Raw genomic sequence first — 16,269 nt, forward strand, 5'->3', positions numbered from 1 at the left:
GAATGAAGATCTTTTAATACAACAATTTTTATTTCTTCTCAGCAGAGAAATTTCCCTGACACTTGTAGAAGTTTCTGTTGCAGACTGAACAACTATGCTGCAGCTATCAATAGTGGAGGTGGAGGATGAGGGGAGGATTTTTCCCTGAAGTCAAAAAGATGGGTTTGGATGTGAGTATGTGTGGGTGTTCAACATGCCAATCAACTAACTCACACTGAATCAGCCACTAGTCAGACATATTTATAATGGGGAGAGCATGGTAGACCAGCAGCCTACAACTGTCAAATGTGCTTAAAGATAAACTGATGCATAAGAAATGACAATCCCAGCACAATTTCCCCCAGTTCCAGAATGCTCCATAGCAAAGTTACTAGTATCTATGTCTCTAACATAATGGGAATCCAATCACTCATCAAATTACCTGTAAAGTGCTTGGAGAACTGAAGGAAATTAAGCTTTAGGGGATTCACTACTGAAACAAGCAGGCCAACATGTCATTGCATATGCTAAGTAACAGAGAGAAGGAAGAGGAAAAAAAAGTAATGGTAATAAAACTTTATAATTCCATAGTGTTTTACACTTCAGACAGCAACTTCCTGACTCTTAACTAAAAGTAATCTTATTTCAATCTATGTCCATTAAGCACAATCACTTCTGGAGTTGAGATAAGGAATCTATTACAGAGAAAAGGTAACAGTATGGACCTATGAAATAGCCAATTAATTGAAAGCAAATACCTTTTACTCCTGATTCAACTGAAGTTATATTATATCAGACCAGGTTTCTGTAACTGAAGAGTGCTAACTTTTTTTATTCTGCCCCCTGATTTTTACGAATACATGCAATTGTCTAAATTACTCAAGTTTATATACAAGAGAGGTCTAGAGCATGGCACTCATATAAATGTATATAAATATGTTACATCATTATTCAGTTAATCTCAAGGACAAATAAGGCTTTTTCCTACTGAATTAATTAGATAATATTTCAGCACAACACTTCCTTCCTGCATTCCTTCTCCTAGTTTGTCCTCTTCTCCTCTCTTTCTTCCTCCCTGCTTCTCCCCTTTGCCCCCAGTCATGAGACTTCATTTGATTATAAGGTAATTTTGGGAAAATCACAAGAGAATGGATCTTGGGAAAGAAGGACTTTTTTTTTTCTTTTTGCTTCTCCTCTTCTTTTTAAAAATAGAATCCAACAAATAGAAGGAAAAAAAAGACATAAGATAACCGATGATTTATTGAACTCACTGAACACTACTAAACTAGAATGAAAATGTTTCACACTAAATTAAGCCACTGGTCTCAACAGGAAAGCTTTGCCTAATCTAAAAACAATCACAATTTTAAATAGGAATTAAAATTTGATCAAAATGATTTTAAAAATCCCCCCCAACTATTCCTTTGACACATTTTTCTTTATGCACTGAGTTTCATAAACATGTTGGAAATACTATGTTCTTCTTTATTTTGAACTCTCACTATATGTATTCATTTCAATATTATGTTCTTATCTGTGAAAGAAAAAATCTCATATGCATATATACACATGCACAGGCAGCTAGGTGGCAAAGTAGTTATAGTGCTGGGCTAAAAGTCAGGTTGACTCACCTTCCTGAGCTCAAATCTGGTTTCAGACACTAACTAGTTGTGTGACCTGAGCAAGCCACTTAACCCTGTTTGTCTCAGTTTCCTCTGTAAAATGAGCTGGAGAAGGACATGGTAAACCATTCCAGTATCTTTGCCAAGAAAATCCCAAGTGGGGTTATGAAGGGTCAGACACAACTGAAATGATTAAACAATAACAATACTTGCCCAAAGCTAAGCCTGTTTGAGTAGCAGGTGCATTTGCAAAAACACCCCCCTCTCCCCACCTATCACATATCCTAATCTATTTCCTAACATATATCACAGAAATGACACACTGATAGAAAAGACTTAAATTTAACAGCAAAGGGGTTTAGTTGGTTGTTTGCTTGAATTGTAGAAGGGTTTAGATTCTGAATGGGCTGTGTCTGTGAATTTGTGTTTAAATTTAATGGACTCAGCATCTAGGCCATACACTGTTGGACTGCGCAGATAGGTGAACTCATGACCAGACCTTTATGACACTTCGGTCAAGTAATCCTTGTCAGAGACTCAATAGAGTTTATCTTCTAAAGCAGTCAACTACCAATTCCCACATAGTGAATATGAACTAAAGAAAGTATTTAAAAATACTTTTTCTCTTAAGGAGACTAAAGAATTCTTCCAATGGGTTTTGGTCAATTAAAGGTACATATCCAGAAAAAAACAGTGCTATGCTACCCAGTAGCCTAGGGGTGGCGATGGAGGTGATAATATGTCATTTTTTTTCTGCTTGGAAGGAGGGGACTAGGGGAAGGGAAGGATAAGAAAGACAGAAGCCTGAGATGGAACTCCTGCCTATTGGGCTAAGGTTGTGGTCTGCTGAGGTACAAGCTGGTCAACACAGGCCTCTGTTAGTCAATGGTACTTAAGAGTCTGTCTCCAATCCTTCTTTGTAGAATGAACACTTGGAAATAAATACAATTTATGAATTAATTCTTAAAGGTCAAACAAATTATTCTGAATAAATAATTTTCCTCTTAACTGTCAAACTACTTATCACCCTCTACTTTGCTTTGTAGTTATCTGTATAAATATCTTATTTCCCATTTTGAAACCATAGGCTTTTTCAAAGTAGGAATACCCATTTTAATCATATTTATATTCTCCTGAGTATACAGTAACATGTTGTACATGTACACTCACAAGGAACAAGGTACCCTTATATCCCCTTTTCCCAATCCCCCATGAGGGAAAATGGCTTGCAAATGTTGCTTGGATTAAACTATTTTAATTTTTAACAAGTAACAAAATATTTCCTTTTATCTGAAGGAGAATTGGAAATCACTTTATGTCTATTAATCAAAACCACAGAAAATTCCTTTGTCATCAAAGCAGCTTATCACATACTTTTAAACTGAGACTTACAGGACTGAAATGATTTACTTGAGGCTTTGCAAGGGATTGGAAAGAGAGGAGAGAATAGTCAGTTTCCATTTATCTTTCTAATTTCACATGTGATAACCTTGTTTATAATTAAGCATACAGGGCTGTATCACCTGCAAGGGACCAATTCACCCTTGCAAACTTTACCTAAGAAAAAGAAGAGATAGTATCCCCATTCTTTTCATTTAGATAAAAATGTTGAGTTTGAATGTCCAAGGTTCAGGAAATGGTTTTTTGGGGGGCAACAAATAAAAACTTTCCAGCTTAGTGAAAATTGAATAGGTTGAGCATAACTTTCCAAATTTTTCCCAGTTTGCATAACAGTTGCTATGGCAATAGCTCCTGCTTTCTCTGTGGCTGCTTCCAGAATTTTCATTTCTAAATCTCAAAAATCTAAAACTATGCTGCTAAGGAGGACTTTAGTAACTCTCTCATCTTCATGCTCTAACAGATCAGTCTGATGTCCCTCTCATCCTTAATTTGTTCCTCTGAAAATAAATATTTTCCTCAGGATGGATTTTATTGCACAAAAAGCCTTCAATGAATTACACATTTACAACTAGGAAGGTAGATAGAATAATTCTGGTCATTTCCAAAATATAGTTTCTCAAAAGTAAATTAACTATTAGTCTTTTTACTGCTAAGGACATTATCAACACGCTTCCATGAACAAAAACATATAAGCCAAGTTTGTGGACAATTATACTCATTCATGGAGAACAAGGCTAGATAGAACTATAAGTATACTTACTGCTGGAGCTTGAGACCTCTTTATGGCTGGAAGACATTGGCTGAGCACAGAGCTGACAAAGACAGTCCCTTCCATTGAAGGTAACTCGGTCTCCAGGTGGAAATGGGCGTCTGGAAACAGAAAGACATTGTAGTCCAGGTTATTCCAGGGATCCAAGTCTTTTCTCTTACTCCTTCAGTTTGCTGCCCTCTGGGGCAAAATAATATCTTAGAGGAACACCAGCCAAAATGTTTGAAATGTAGCCTTGATCAAGCCAGCCAACTGGAACCAATCCAATTCCTAAATGCACCTCATTTAGGAGAGGAAGGGGGCTATAGGAGCTGATGCTTTCATTTCAAAGAAGGACCATCTAAATAGTAAAACAGAGAAAGTTTTACTTCAGCTTCATATCATGAGTGATGTCTCAATGTGCTTCTGAACAGCATGTGACAGAAAATTTTCAGCTGACAGGTCTTTCAGGAATAAGGGATTTTGAATACCATGAATTCTTGCTAAATACTTAAGGTCTCTCCCAAAGAAAGATGCTAGAAATTTAGGCATTAACCACTTTAGGTAGCTGGAACACCATTAGAAAATTAGAAAACTCCTTCCCTGAAGCTGGAGCTACCTCTGATGTGAGAGAGCATTAAAGAAAACTTGTCATGGTGCCTGGGATGTCATTTGCTTAAAAATAGGGATCACAGGAGCACAAACAATCAGACTCACTATTCATAGATGATATTTATTCAATAAGTTAGCGTTAGCTTCTTTCAGAAAGACACATGTTGAAGGATATCATTGAAATTTCATTTTTACCAATATTCAAAGGCTGCAATTCATTTCACAAACTCTCAATCTCAAGCCAGTTGTGATATATTTCTCCTTGCCTCCCACTGCTTCTCCCTTGGCCCCCAATTCAGTGGCAGCGTACATGCCATTTTATAGCTATTAAGCAAATATTCCACATATATTTTCTCTACCAGATTATTTATTTCTAGGTTGCACTTGGCCAATTCACCAGCAGAATTCATTACTGTGAATGTCTAAAGGCAATAGCATTCTCTGTGTGATACTGCCAGTTAGCAAATAGTTCTAAAATTTGCAGGAAACACACATCAGCTCAAGTTGTAGAACAAACTACAATTAAATTAAAGAATAGCCTGAGGTTTATTATGATAAATATTTACTTTTAGAAATGTTCTTTTTCCCCCATTGCTTCTGGTTTTCAACCTCTGTTCAAACACTATAACTGTTTATTGTTATTGGTAACTAATTTTAATAAACCAAAGGGTAAATGTGGAATAGCAAAATTACTCTTATGCTATTTATACTATCATGTATATGTGAACTGAGGAAATCTTCAAGACAAATGTAAAAATCAAACAGAGCCCAAGCCACAGATGAGTTTTCACTAATGTTGGTTCCCCAAAGCAAAACAGACATTAAGACAAGTAAAAACTCCCCTCTGTTCAATCCCTGTATTAGACAAGCACAGAATGAATCTTGTCTGGAATGAACCTCCAACAGGACCCATAGGGAGAACAGCTAGGAGCTAAAGGGTCATTCTCTTTAAGATCTCATCCCTCCCTCCTTTCAGTTAATACCTATTATACCCAATAAATAAAGAATATAGGCTCAATATATTCCTGCCCCACTCAAACCTGAATTTTTAGACTTCAAGCTTATATGAGAATGTCTCTATTATATTTACAAAGTCAAAAGGTTGTTATTATCCTCTGTGGTGAATCAATGAAAGCTTAGTGGAATTTAGTTCTTAAGATGAAAAGAATTCTCTTGATTCATTTAACTAAATGGAATTTCAAAGACAACAGAATAATAGGGCTAGAATTAATCCATAATCAAAAATATTTATTAAGCATCTACTATGAGCTAGGTGCTGAGGATGCAAATAAGAGTAAAAAAATTCTCACTCCCAAGGAGCTTACATTTTAATAGAGATATCAGAGGTCATTTTGCCCAATCCAATAATTTTTTAGGAACCAGAAATTAAGTTCAGAAATTTCTAGTTTGATGCTTTGTCTTCATGTGGAGGTGACCATGGGTTTTTGAGGGCTATGGCGGAAGAACATGAGCTCTGGGAGGTTCTATTAAGTTGGAAAGGCTTCAAACATGGTTATAATATCATATTAAATCTATTGTCCAAGGACCAACCAGGTAAAGTCTGGAAAGGTTTGTTACTAGTAGATTGGCTACAAGGTAATGAAGTCTTTGATTATGACAATTTCTGAAATAAAGATACTTTATTTTTAAAATATCCTTTTTTTCTGTGCAGCCTGGGTGTACTTCTGAATTGATGGTGGTAGAATTTTATAGAGGAGTAAGAAAGTGCTAAGAATTGCATAATTTTTACATAGTCAATGAACAATTCAGTTGCTGGTACTCTAAATGTTAGGTTTGTTCAATGACTACACCTTTGGAAGCACTGGACTATATTAATATTGACATTTTAAATTATAAACAAATTCGGAAGTTTAAAAGAGGTTTTAATTAAAAAGGAGGGGGTCATGAATTTTCTTTGTAGATATTAACAAAAGAATTGGAAGAATTGGTTTCACATGTTCCCAATTCAATAAGAAACATTATTTCATGGGGCAGATGGCCATTTTGTTTTACAATGTTTATGACAAATATAAACAAAAGATCACCATGAAGATAACTGTATCTTGTGTTAATATCTGTTGCAGATGATGAAAAAGAAAAGAAATTCTGTGAAGATTTTTCATGATTCGCTAAACTAAATCCATGTATACATTGATAGTGACTTTTAAAAAAATCAATTTCTATTAATGTCTTTTGATTTATTTACACTCTCATAATTGACCATCAGAGAGAGGTGCAAAACAGAGAGATGTGTGCTCACCAAAGGTATTTCTCATTGTCACGGAGGATGCCCTATGCATAAAGGTATCTATGATCTTACTGACTTGTACGGGCCCTTCAACAATAAAGAGTACAAGCCATTCATGCCTGCCTATCTTGTATGACTCTTGCCCGTGTCCTCCCATAAATCTGTCACAGTGGGAAGGACTTACTCACTTTTCCCTGATATGTAGATGATACTAGGGGAGGACTTGGTCTACCTACTTAGCATCCCTCATCCTTGCAATGTGACCAATCCATTATCTATCATACATTTTCTGGATGACATCTTTTACTCCCATTTCTTTTTGTGGTTCCTTATTGCTTATATCTTGCAGCCTGCTCAAACCTCTGTGTGATATTCGATTTAAAATCTTTGGAGACCTTGTGTTCCTTTTCTCACAGCCATACAACGTCATCAGTAGAATATTGGTATTAAAAAGATGGGCCTATATTTGGAGGAAAAGTTTGAAGTCTTTACAATTCCTGAAGGCAATTCAATCTGCTTTCCCCTTCCTGTTTAATTCGGAGCCCTACTTGTTCATTCGTACTATCTTTCTCAGATATACTCTACTAATGTATAAACTATATAAATTGTCCATACCACTGGCTGTAAATCTGAACAAGAGACAGTCTTTATCCAGTTTGTTTATCTGTGTGGATGGTCAGGCCAGACTTTTCTGAGTAGCTATGTATTTCTTCTAGGAGGCTGTGTAAGGTTTTGTGGCTTGACACAAGTATAGCACAATGTGTAGTCACAAAGCTATAGTATGCACCAAAATTAGGACTTGATACTACTTCTTTCTGACACCAAGGTTGGCTACTTATCCACATAAATGAAACATATAAACAAAAAGGGGATGGAGTGATCACATGGTAAGATTAATGGAAAAAAGGAGAGACCAAGTTCTGCACTTGTGGCTATAGAATGAAAAAAGACCTAGGAGAAGGCCTTTAGCACTCTGCATAGTTTCTAAGGAAATAAGGATCTATAGGAGAACTTGGATAAGAATTACACAAAATGAAAGGTCATGGAGAGGTGATAATCTATATTGATAAAAGTAATATCAATCTTCATGAGATCAAAGAACCATTGAAGCATAAAAAAGTAAGCTAAGACCCAGTTAGAGGACATGTATTAAAATGGAAAGAATGTTGAGTCTAGAGTCAGAGAACCTGAACAATCCAAGCCCCATTACCTACTCACTATCTGTGTGACTTTGGGTAAGTCACTTAACCTTTATCAGCCTTAGTTTTCTCATCTATCAAGGGAAAGCATTAGAAAGTAAGGGTGGAAGGCAGGGACTTGTCTAGTTTTTGTCACACATCCATAGCACTGACAGGCAGCATGGGATACTGCTGCATTCAATTTTGGAGATATCATACTGACAAACGGAGGATGACCATGATAGGAAAAAGTCCATTCCAATGGGAAGAAATTGAAGGAACTGGGGATATTTAGCCTAAAGAAAGGAAGAGAGCTTTGGGAATAGCTGTCTTTAGAATTTTAAGGGTTGTTACCTAGAAGACAGAATAAACATGTTTTCTCTTGCCCTGGAAGGTATGAAACAGGTCTCCAAGGCAGGAAGACTTAAACCCACATCTTGCATCTGAAAAATACTGCCCATGTGGCCCTGGGGAAGTCACTTCAGTACTCTAGCCAACTTTTAAAGACAATAAACTGCAGAGAAGATTTCAACCTTTAATGGCAGAGATTTTCCTCATTTAGAAATTCTCTTTCTCTCTCTTTCTCATTGAAGATCCAGTCCCTATCCTATCCTAAGTACCTAAGACAATGGCTGACACAGAGTAGACATTTAATAAATAATTGTTGATTGCTTGATGGAGGGGGTTGGACTACATGACCTTTAAGATCCCTTTAAGCTCAAAATTTGTGGTCTTATGATAGAAATGTCAAATGACTTATCCAAGGTCACATAATTTATAAGGATTGGGATTCATGTCCAGGCCTCTTTGCTCTCAAGCAAATACTCAAGGATCAAGGACTGAACTTTGCTTTTGTAATAATTCAAGGCACTTATATTTGTCTGGCTAGGTGCAATAAAATCCCTAAAAACAATCCAAACAAAGCAAAATCTAATTCAATTATCAAAAATATATATAACATAATGCTTTTGAGATCTGTGTGACAAAACAGAATGAACAGGAATGTGTCCCAATTTCACAGAGGCTAACAACGGCTGACTTAGGACCCAATAAGAAAGTATCTTTCTTGTACCTTTTAGTCTTCTTGTTAGGATATGATCTAAAAACCACAGGGTCTTAATCTACAAGCTTTGAGCAACATAATTCAAAATAATAACTCAAAATAATCCCCCTTCCCCCAAAAGCTACCTTATGTTTAAAATGGCTCAGTTCTTTTATTTTAATTAACCAGAGAAGAAAAGGAAAAGAAGGGGATAAGGAGAGAGGGAAAAGAAGAGGGAAAGGGGGAGATAGAGAAAGGGAGAGGGAGAGGAAAAAGGAGAAGGGGAAAGAATGAAAGACAGAGAGGGAGAGAGAAAGAGGGAAAGGGGGAGAGAGAAAAGAAAAGGGAGAAACAGTGGCAGAGAGGAAGAGAGGAAAGGGAAAAGGAGAAAGAAGGGGAAAAAGGAAAAGGAAAGGGAAAGAGGGAGAAAGAGAGGGGAAGACAGAAGGGGAAAAGGAGAAGAAGGAGAAAGAAGGAGGAAGAGAGAGAGAAGAAGGAAAAGGACAGAGAGTAGGGAAAGTGAGAGGGAAAATGGGGAAAAGGAGAGAAAAAGAGAGATAAGGGGAAGAGGAAGGAGAGGGATAAAAGAAGGAGATGACAGACAGATGGGGGATGAAAAAGAGGGAATTAGAGTGATGGGGCAGAGGAAGAATGTCATTAACAAGGAAATCTGTCCAGCGACATATTTCTCCCACATTGCACAGCTTTTCCCTGCTGCAGACATGCTGTGGGTAGCTGACCAAACACTACTTACTTGCAGATGGTACAGGCAAAGCAGTTAGGGTGATAGGTCTTCCCGAGAGCTGTCACCACCTCTCCCTCCACAAATTCCCCACAGCCATTACAGCGCGTTCCATACATTCGCTGGTAATCCAGGGTGCAGAGATATTCCCCGTTCTTTATGAAGAAGCCTCCTTGAGCCAGGTCACAGCCACACACTGAAGAAATACAAACATGTTCATGACTTGGTTAGGAAAACTCATTCACTAGGAAAAAAAGGTGTCTTCAAATCAGGCTGATTGACTTCAGATTTGGTGTTTTGTTTTTAATGGGGGGGAGGGCGAATGTGACGTTTGTGCAGAGCTCTGTTTATTACTTATGCTCTCTTGTCTCTCTTGTCTTCCTTTGGTGGGTGTGGAAAGTCTCACACAAGTGAAATTCACTGGAGAAGCCTCAGACTCCTCTGAAGTGGGTCTTAATTACAAAGGTAATGGAACAGTCTTTGATGAGAAGAGAGCACAGGATAAGAGTAAATCAAATTAAGACAATAATGACTCAGGAAGAAATGTTTCAGGAAGCATGCCTACTACTTGCCCATACAACTGCTTCACTGTGGCCAACATGACAGAGGCAATTAGCCAGTTTTCCTAGACAATAAAATAAGATGTTTCATGGCAGCCTAAAAATTCCTCACATGCTTGAAATTCTTTCCCACAATAAATGAAAAAATGACAGACCATCTCACCATTTGGTGTTGCAAGAGAGATACAAATAATTATAGTTCAGTGGAAACAACTGCAGATTTCACAGTTGGAAGACCTGAGTTCTAGTCCTGGCTCTGGGCATTAATTAGCAATGTGTCACAAGATGTATTGAGGTGGGATGTGTAAAGGTTGACTTTGGAGAAATGATGGGCCACTTAAAATGAAACGTAGAGTGCATGAAGAAGAGTTATATGAAATAAGACTGGAAAGCTAGGCTGGAGCCAGATTGTGCAAGATTTGAAGCCAGTCAGAAAACTTTGTAGTTGACCACTAAGTCAATTGGTAGTTGGACTGACATGGAAAGACCTGTATCTTAGGAAGATTCCTTTGGAAGCTGTGGAGAGGATGGATTAGGAATAGGGAGACCTGAACAGGGAGAAAAATCAGGGGCTGTTACAACAGTCTAGGTGAGAGGTGATGAGCTCTTGAGCTGGTGAGGGAGGAGGTTTTCTTTTTCTCCATATACATGCGTAACCATCAGAACATGTAAAAAGTGCATATTATGAGCCCCCAAGCCTGGCATATTGCTTACTATGTAAAGTCACAGGATTCTAGGATTCACTTTCCCTACTTCTGAAAGGACAGAGTTGTTTTAGAAGTTCTCCAGCATTTGTTCCAGGTCCAACATTCTCTGATTAGGCTAGAGGACAAAGGGGAGGGGAAATATCTTATTAATAGTAATTAATCCTTGAAGCATTAGATGATGGGGAAAATCTAATTTTGAGACTCTGAGAGCTTAAGGGACTAACTTAAGATAACCTAGGTAATAAGAATCCTTCATCCTGGCCACTGTCTCTATTTCTTTCCCATTGTAAAACTGGATTCTGCCCCTAGAACCACCCTGGATTCTGAAAGGGTAGTCTTAGCCTTATCTTTTCTGTATGCCAGTCCCAGAACTCCAACATACTTTTAGTTATCTCCGTGTCTTGCTCCAGGGCATCATATCCACCTCCTTTCCATTGGAAAATTGGACTCTACCCTTGGAACCACCTTTAGCTTTGATAGGGGGTTAGCCTTTATCTTTCCTGGATCCAGGCCTCCCTTAGTCATCCTCATGCCATGTCATGTCTACCTACTTTTGTACTGAAAAGTTTGACACCATCCTTCCAACTACTCTGGATTCTGATAGTACAGCTTTGGCTTTAGCTTGCTTAGATCCAGGGCTCCATGACATGTCAAGGTCCTCTCCACCACTTTTAGCTCCCCTTCCAGGTCCTCTTTATGTGTTGTCCTTTCCCATCAGAATGTAATCTCCTGGAGGGCACAGATTATGTCCTGCTTGTCTACATTTGTACCCACAACTCTCAGGACAGAACCCAGAAGATAGTCAGCACCCAACAAATGATTCATCTACTTAACTACCTAAGAGTCAGAGTCAGGATGTCAACCCTTGCCCCCTGATTTCCTTTCCCTGATACCAAGCCATTTCACTTAATATAAGACTACTATTTGTCACCCAATATTCACAACAAATCATGACAGACACTAGGTTTGGACTTAAGTTTCTCTTCTATGGCTAAGGAATTCTGCATTCCAAGGAACAATACTAACAAGCAGACCAAGGGAGCCAAATGCATACACATGGCCAAGCTGTTCATGCAAGAACAGATTATGACAGCTTTGTCTATAAATAAAGAAGGTAAATCAGTCACCAGAAGGGAGGCTTCTACCCTGCAAGTATCCTTTATCAACAACAAATTAGTACTGACATATTTTCAATTTACACTACTATCACTTTACCCCAGAATCCTCCTTTATAATATCTGCCACTACTCTGCTGAGGAGAGGAAGTCTACCAATATTATTAGGAGAGACAAGAATATGTAGGCTTTGCCCTTTTCAATTTCATAGTAAAAAATATTCTTCAAATCAGTTAGGGGTTTTGGGCAGCAGATCTATGTTGCTTTTTCATAGCACTGGCAAACTGTTGTGGGTGATATGAGTGACGCAGGTGGCATAAATTAGGTTTTTTTTCCAATCACCAGATTGCTTTCCTTAGGATTTCTTTGGTATTTTGCCACACTCTTCGATTATATGTTCCCCCAAATGATTAATGAATCTAGATAATAAGTGTTGAATATAGGACCTTGCTAATGAGCATGACGCCCACATCCTCAGTTGGAGGCCTCTCTTAATTGGGAGCTACTTTTTTATACTAAATTCAACTGGTGAGTTGAAGAACAAGCTTGCTGCCAATCTTTCTCTGAAAACACAGCAAAACTGGAAGCAGCTTTTCTGAAACCTCGGCTAAAGTAATCCAAGGACAGACTGGATCAAATGGAACACCTCAAAGGCCAGAGCTAACATCATCTGTGAAAAGAAAACTCTGATTACCTTACCTAATAAAGTGGTTATTTCAAAAACGGATAATGCAACTCTTTCTTTTCTTTCCACCATGACAATCTACTCCCCACTCTCCATTCCTCTCTGGCCCCACTCCAGCCTATTGTTTATTCTTAAATATTCTGGGATTAGTGTAATCTTCTACTTTTAAATCATATTCAACACCTCAAATATTCTATCACTGCCAAATCTTGTCATTTCAACCTCCATAATATATCTTCTATTTTTCCCCTTCTCTCAACTCACTCCACCATCACCCTAGTTGAGGTCCTTAAGACCTCTTACCTAGATTTGTGCACCAGCCTTCTCGGTCTTCCAAATTCATGTTTTTCCCTATTTCAGTCCATCCTTCACTGAGCTGCCAAAGAGTTTTCTTAAAATGCAGATCTGATCATGTCAGCACTCCCCGATCAATAATTTACAGTGGTTTCATATGACCTCCAGGATCAAATATAAAGTCCTTCATTTGGCATTTAAAAGTCTTCACAATCGGTCCCTTCTAACCTTTCCAGTCTTTTTATACATCCTTCCATACACTCTACAATTGTGCCATTCTAGTTGTTTCTCATGCATGACAATCCATCTCCTATCTCCCTTCTCCACACCCTAACGATGGCTCTCTCCAAGGTCTAGAATACTCTCTCCTCATCTCTGACTATCAAGATTCCTGGGTTCCTTCAAGACTCAGCTCAAATCTTCAGGAAGCCTTTCCCATTTAGCTGCTAGAAACTTCCCCTCTAAGGTTACCTTCCATCTATCCCATATATAATTTCTTTTCTCTCCCATTAAAACATAATCTCAGGGCAGTTAGGTGGTGCAGTGCATGGAGCACCAGCCCTGAAGTCAGGAGAACCTGAGTTCAAATCTGAACTCAGACACCTACCAGCTGTGTGACCCTGGATAAGTTACTTAACCCCAATTGTCTTTCAACCTCTCCCCTGCAATGTAACCTCCTTGAGGAAAGGGATTTGTTTCACCTTTCTTTGTATCCCCAGGGCTCAACACAGTGCCTGGCTTTATAGAGTAAGCAACATGCCAGGCTTTGGGGTTCATAATACACACTGTGATGTATTACCTGTTCTGATGGTTACGTATTTATATGGAGAAAAATAAAATCTCCTCTCCTGCCTCACCAGTTCAAAAACTCATCACCTCTCACCTAGACATTATAATAGCCCTTGACTTTAAGGAATTGTCCCAAATCCCCAAATTGTCCGTGTCAGTTCAAAAACCTTCTGTACCTCCCTACTGACTTTGTGGTCAATTACAAACTTCTCTGACTGGCTTTACAAATCTTGCACAATCTGGCTCCAGCCTAGCTTTCCACTCTTATTTTACATTACTCTCCTTCGTGTACTCTACATTTCATTTTAAGAGGCCCATTGGTTCTCCAAAATCAACATTTTACATATCCCACATCAGTACATTTGTCAAGATCATCTTACATATCTGCAGGGAAGTCCTTCCTCACCATCACCTCTTAAAATCATTTTCATCATTCAACATGCAGCTTAGTGTGACCTTCTCTTTGAAGCCTATATAGACAAGCCCAGTTATTAGTTGTATTTGTTGAACTATATGCTAGTGGGAATATGGTGACTAGAGGCAAATTGGTCCAGTGGAAAGATCTCTGGCTTTGGAATAAGAGCACCTAGGTTTAAATTCCACTTCTAACACTTACTGACTGTGTGACCTAGTATATGGGTGAAAGTGGATTTAATAAATCACTCAACCTATGTTTATCAGGTGAGAATACTTCTCCTGAATCAACCAATCAAAGGCATGAAAATAGATGACAAAAGGTCTTGGTCAATTTGGAAGGAATGAAAATCACTGGACCAGATTAAATGCAGCTATATAGCAAGCTTGTTGCGACTGGTTGAGGAGATTTAGTCGTGCTTTGTGGGGTATGGATAAAATAGCAAGGCAACCCAAACCTGAGCATTCAACTGTTAGGCCAGCCTAGAGGAATAAGCAATCCAGCCCAGCCTCTGGGAAGCAATTGCTTGGGAGAAGAACTCTGTGTCCCACTTGTCTCCTTCTACCCTTCCCCCCACCCCAAACAAAAGTTAATCCTGTGAATTTGGACAAGTCAAAGGATTTTTGCCACAGGCATCCTAACAGTGTCTCTAGACCAGCAGTGGAATAGCATCTGAATCTAAAATTAAGGAAAAACTAGACACACTGAGGAAAAACAGCAGGACTTTCCAATTATCCCAGCACAAAGCCACCTCCATGCCTACATGGGGAAGAAAAAGGAAGGGAATAAGTATTTCTATAGCACCTATTACATGTCAGGCAGTATGTTAAGTGCTTTTTACAAAATTAACTCCTTTGATCCTCACAATAGCACTGCAACGTAGGTGTTGTTATGACCCCCATTTTACAGTTGAAGAAACTGAGGCAAACAGAGATTAAGTGACTTGCACAGGGTTATACAGCTTGTAAGTACCTGAGACCAAATGTGAACTCGGGTCTTCCTGTCTCTAGTACCATCACTCTATCCACTATACCAAACAGTGATCTCAGAGGGGAACTTGATGAGGACCCCATAAAGGGTAGAAAAGGACTTACAGCAATCAGAAACTGTGAGGTACTCATTGTGATCTTCAGGTTGAGCCCATTTTTACCAGAACTCCATATGTTTGTGGAAGAGCATGACCTTATTATGCCATCCTAGAATCTCTAAAATATTCAACACACATAATAAAATAAGCAAGCCCTAACCCTAAATTAATCTTTAGGCAAAATATGGAATATAGCCATTTGGCATATGAGGACCTGGCCATACCCCACTACCCAAAGACTTGAGAACATAACAATTCCTGGAACATAGTAGATAAGTAATAAATGTCTGTTGGTTTCTTGATTAGAGTATTGAAATTAAAAAGATACAAAGAATTTGTAAAAAGAAAGGTAGAAAGAGTTGTGCACATGCACCTGGGATGGATGGACTGTCATCAATGGAGGACTCCTCCCTAGAAAGTCTCCAAGAGCAATTAGCAAAATATGGGTGTAGCTGATCTCTTGTGGACACCTGCTCCTCCTTTGGTGAAGTGAGCTATTAACTCTCTCAAAAACTGGTTGCCACACCTGGAATGCTCACAGGAAAAAAAAATAAACTGGAGCACTGCTTGCTCATTTCAATAGCTAAAAGGAAAAAAACAAACAAACCCTAAAAGGCAGAAGCTACTTGGAGATCGTATTTGATGCCATGGCAGCAAAAGCCCACCAGATAATCTGGTGGAAGTCTCATTTCAAAAGGCAGCCCAAGTCTCCAAGTCTGGCTAATTAGTAGCAGGCACACCTCCAATGCAAACTCTGCTGTAAAAGGTGGATATCGGAAGTGGGAGGTGGGGCAGCTAGGGGCTAGGCCATACTTCACATTCCAAACAATATTAGGAGTAACAAAGCTGTGGAACATGATAATGAATGGCTGAGGTAGGAAGTCACAGTGTAGATATAATGGCAGCTTGGCAGCTACTTGCCTTCCAATAACTTCTTGCCATTATTGTTGGTGTTTTCCCTTCATTCTCAAAGAGGAGCATGACATCAGGGAGGTGGTGCCACGACACACAAGTGAACTGGATTTAAGTGAGGGAGGGCTGTATA

At 38.7% G+C, this 16,269-nt stretch overlaps 1 protein-coding gene across 11 annotated transcripts in view; it reads right to left on the reverse strand.

Moving 5' to 3' along the window:
• Positions 1-16,269, reverse strand: part of ABLIM1 (actin binding LIM protein 1) — a 402,054-nt gene that overhangs the window by 142,763 nt on the left and 243,022 nt on the right. For all 11 annotated transcript variants that reach the window (XR_011970213.1, XR_011970209.1, XR_011970210.1 and 8 more), the window contains 2 exons: positions 9,585-9,768; positions 3,763-3,872 (listed from right to left, as the gene is read on the reverse strand). Coding sequence is in view for 7 of the 11 variants with exons in the window: in XM_072623263.1 (XP_072479364.1) it covers positions 3,763-3,872; positions 9,585-9,768 (294 nt within the window). In the remaining 4 variants the exon portion in view is untranslated. The remainder of the gene's footprint in view (positions 1-3,762; positions 3,873-9,584; positions 9,769-16,269) is intronic.

This window comes from Notamacropus eugenii, chromosome 1 (genome assembly GCF_028372415.1).
Source record: "Notamacropus eugenii isolate mMacEug1 chromosome 1, mMacEug1.pri_v2, whole genome shotgun sequence".
NCBI classification, from domain to species: domain Eukaryota; kingdom Metazoa; phylum Chordata; class Mammalia; order Diprotodontia; family Macropodidae; genus Notamacropus; species Notamacropus eugenii.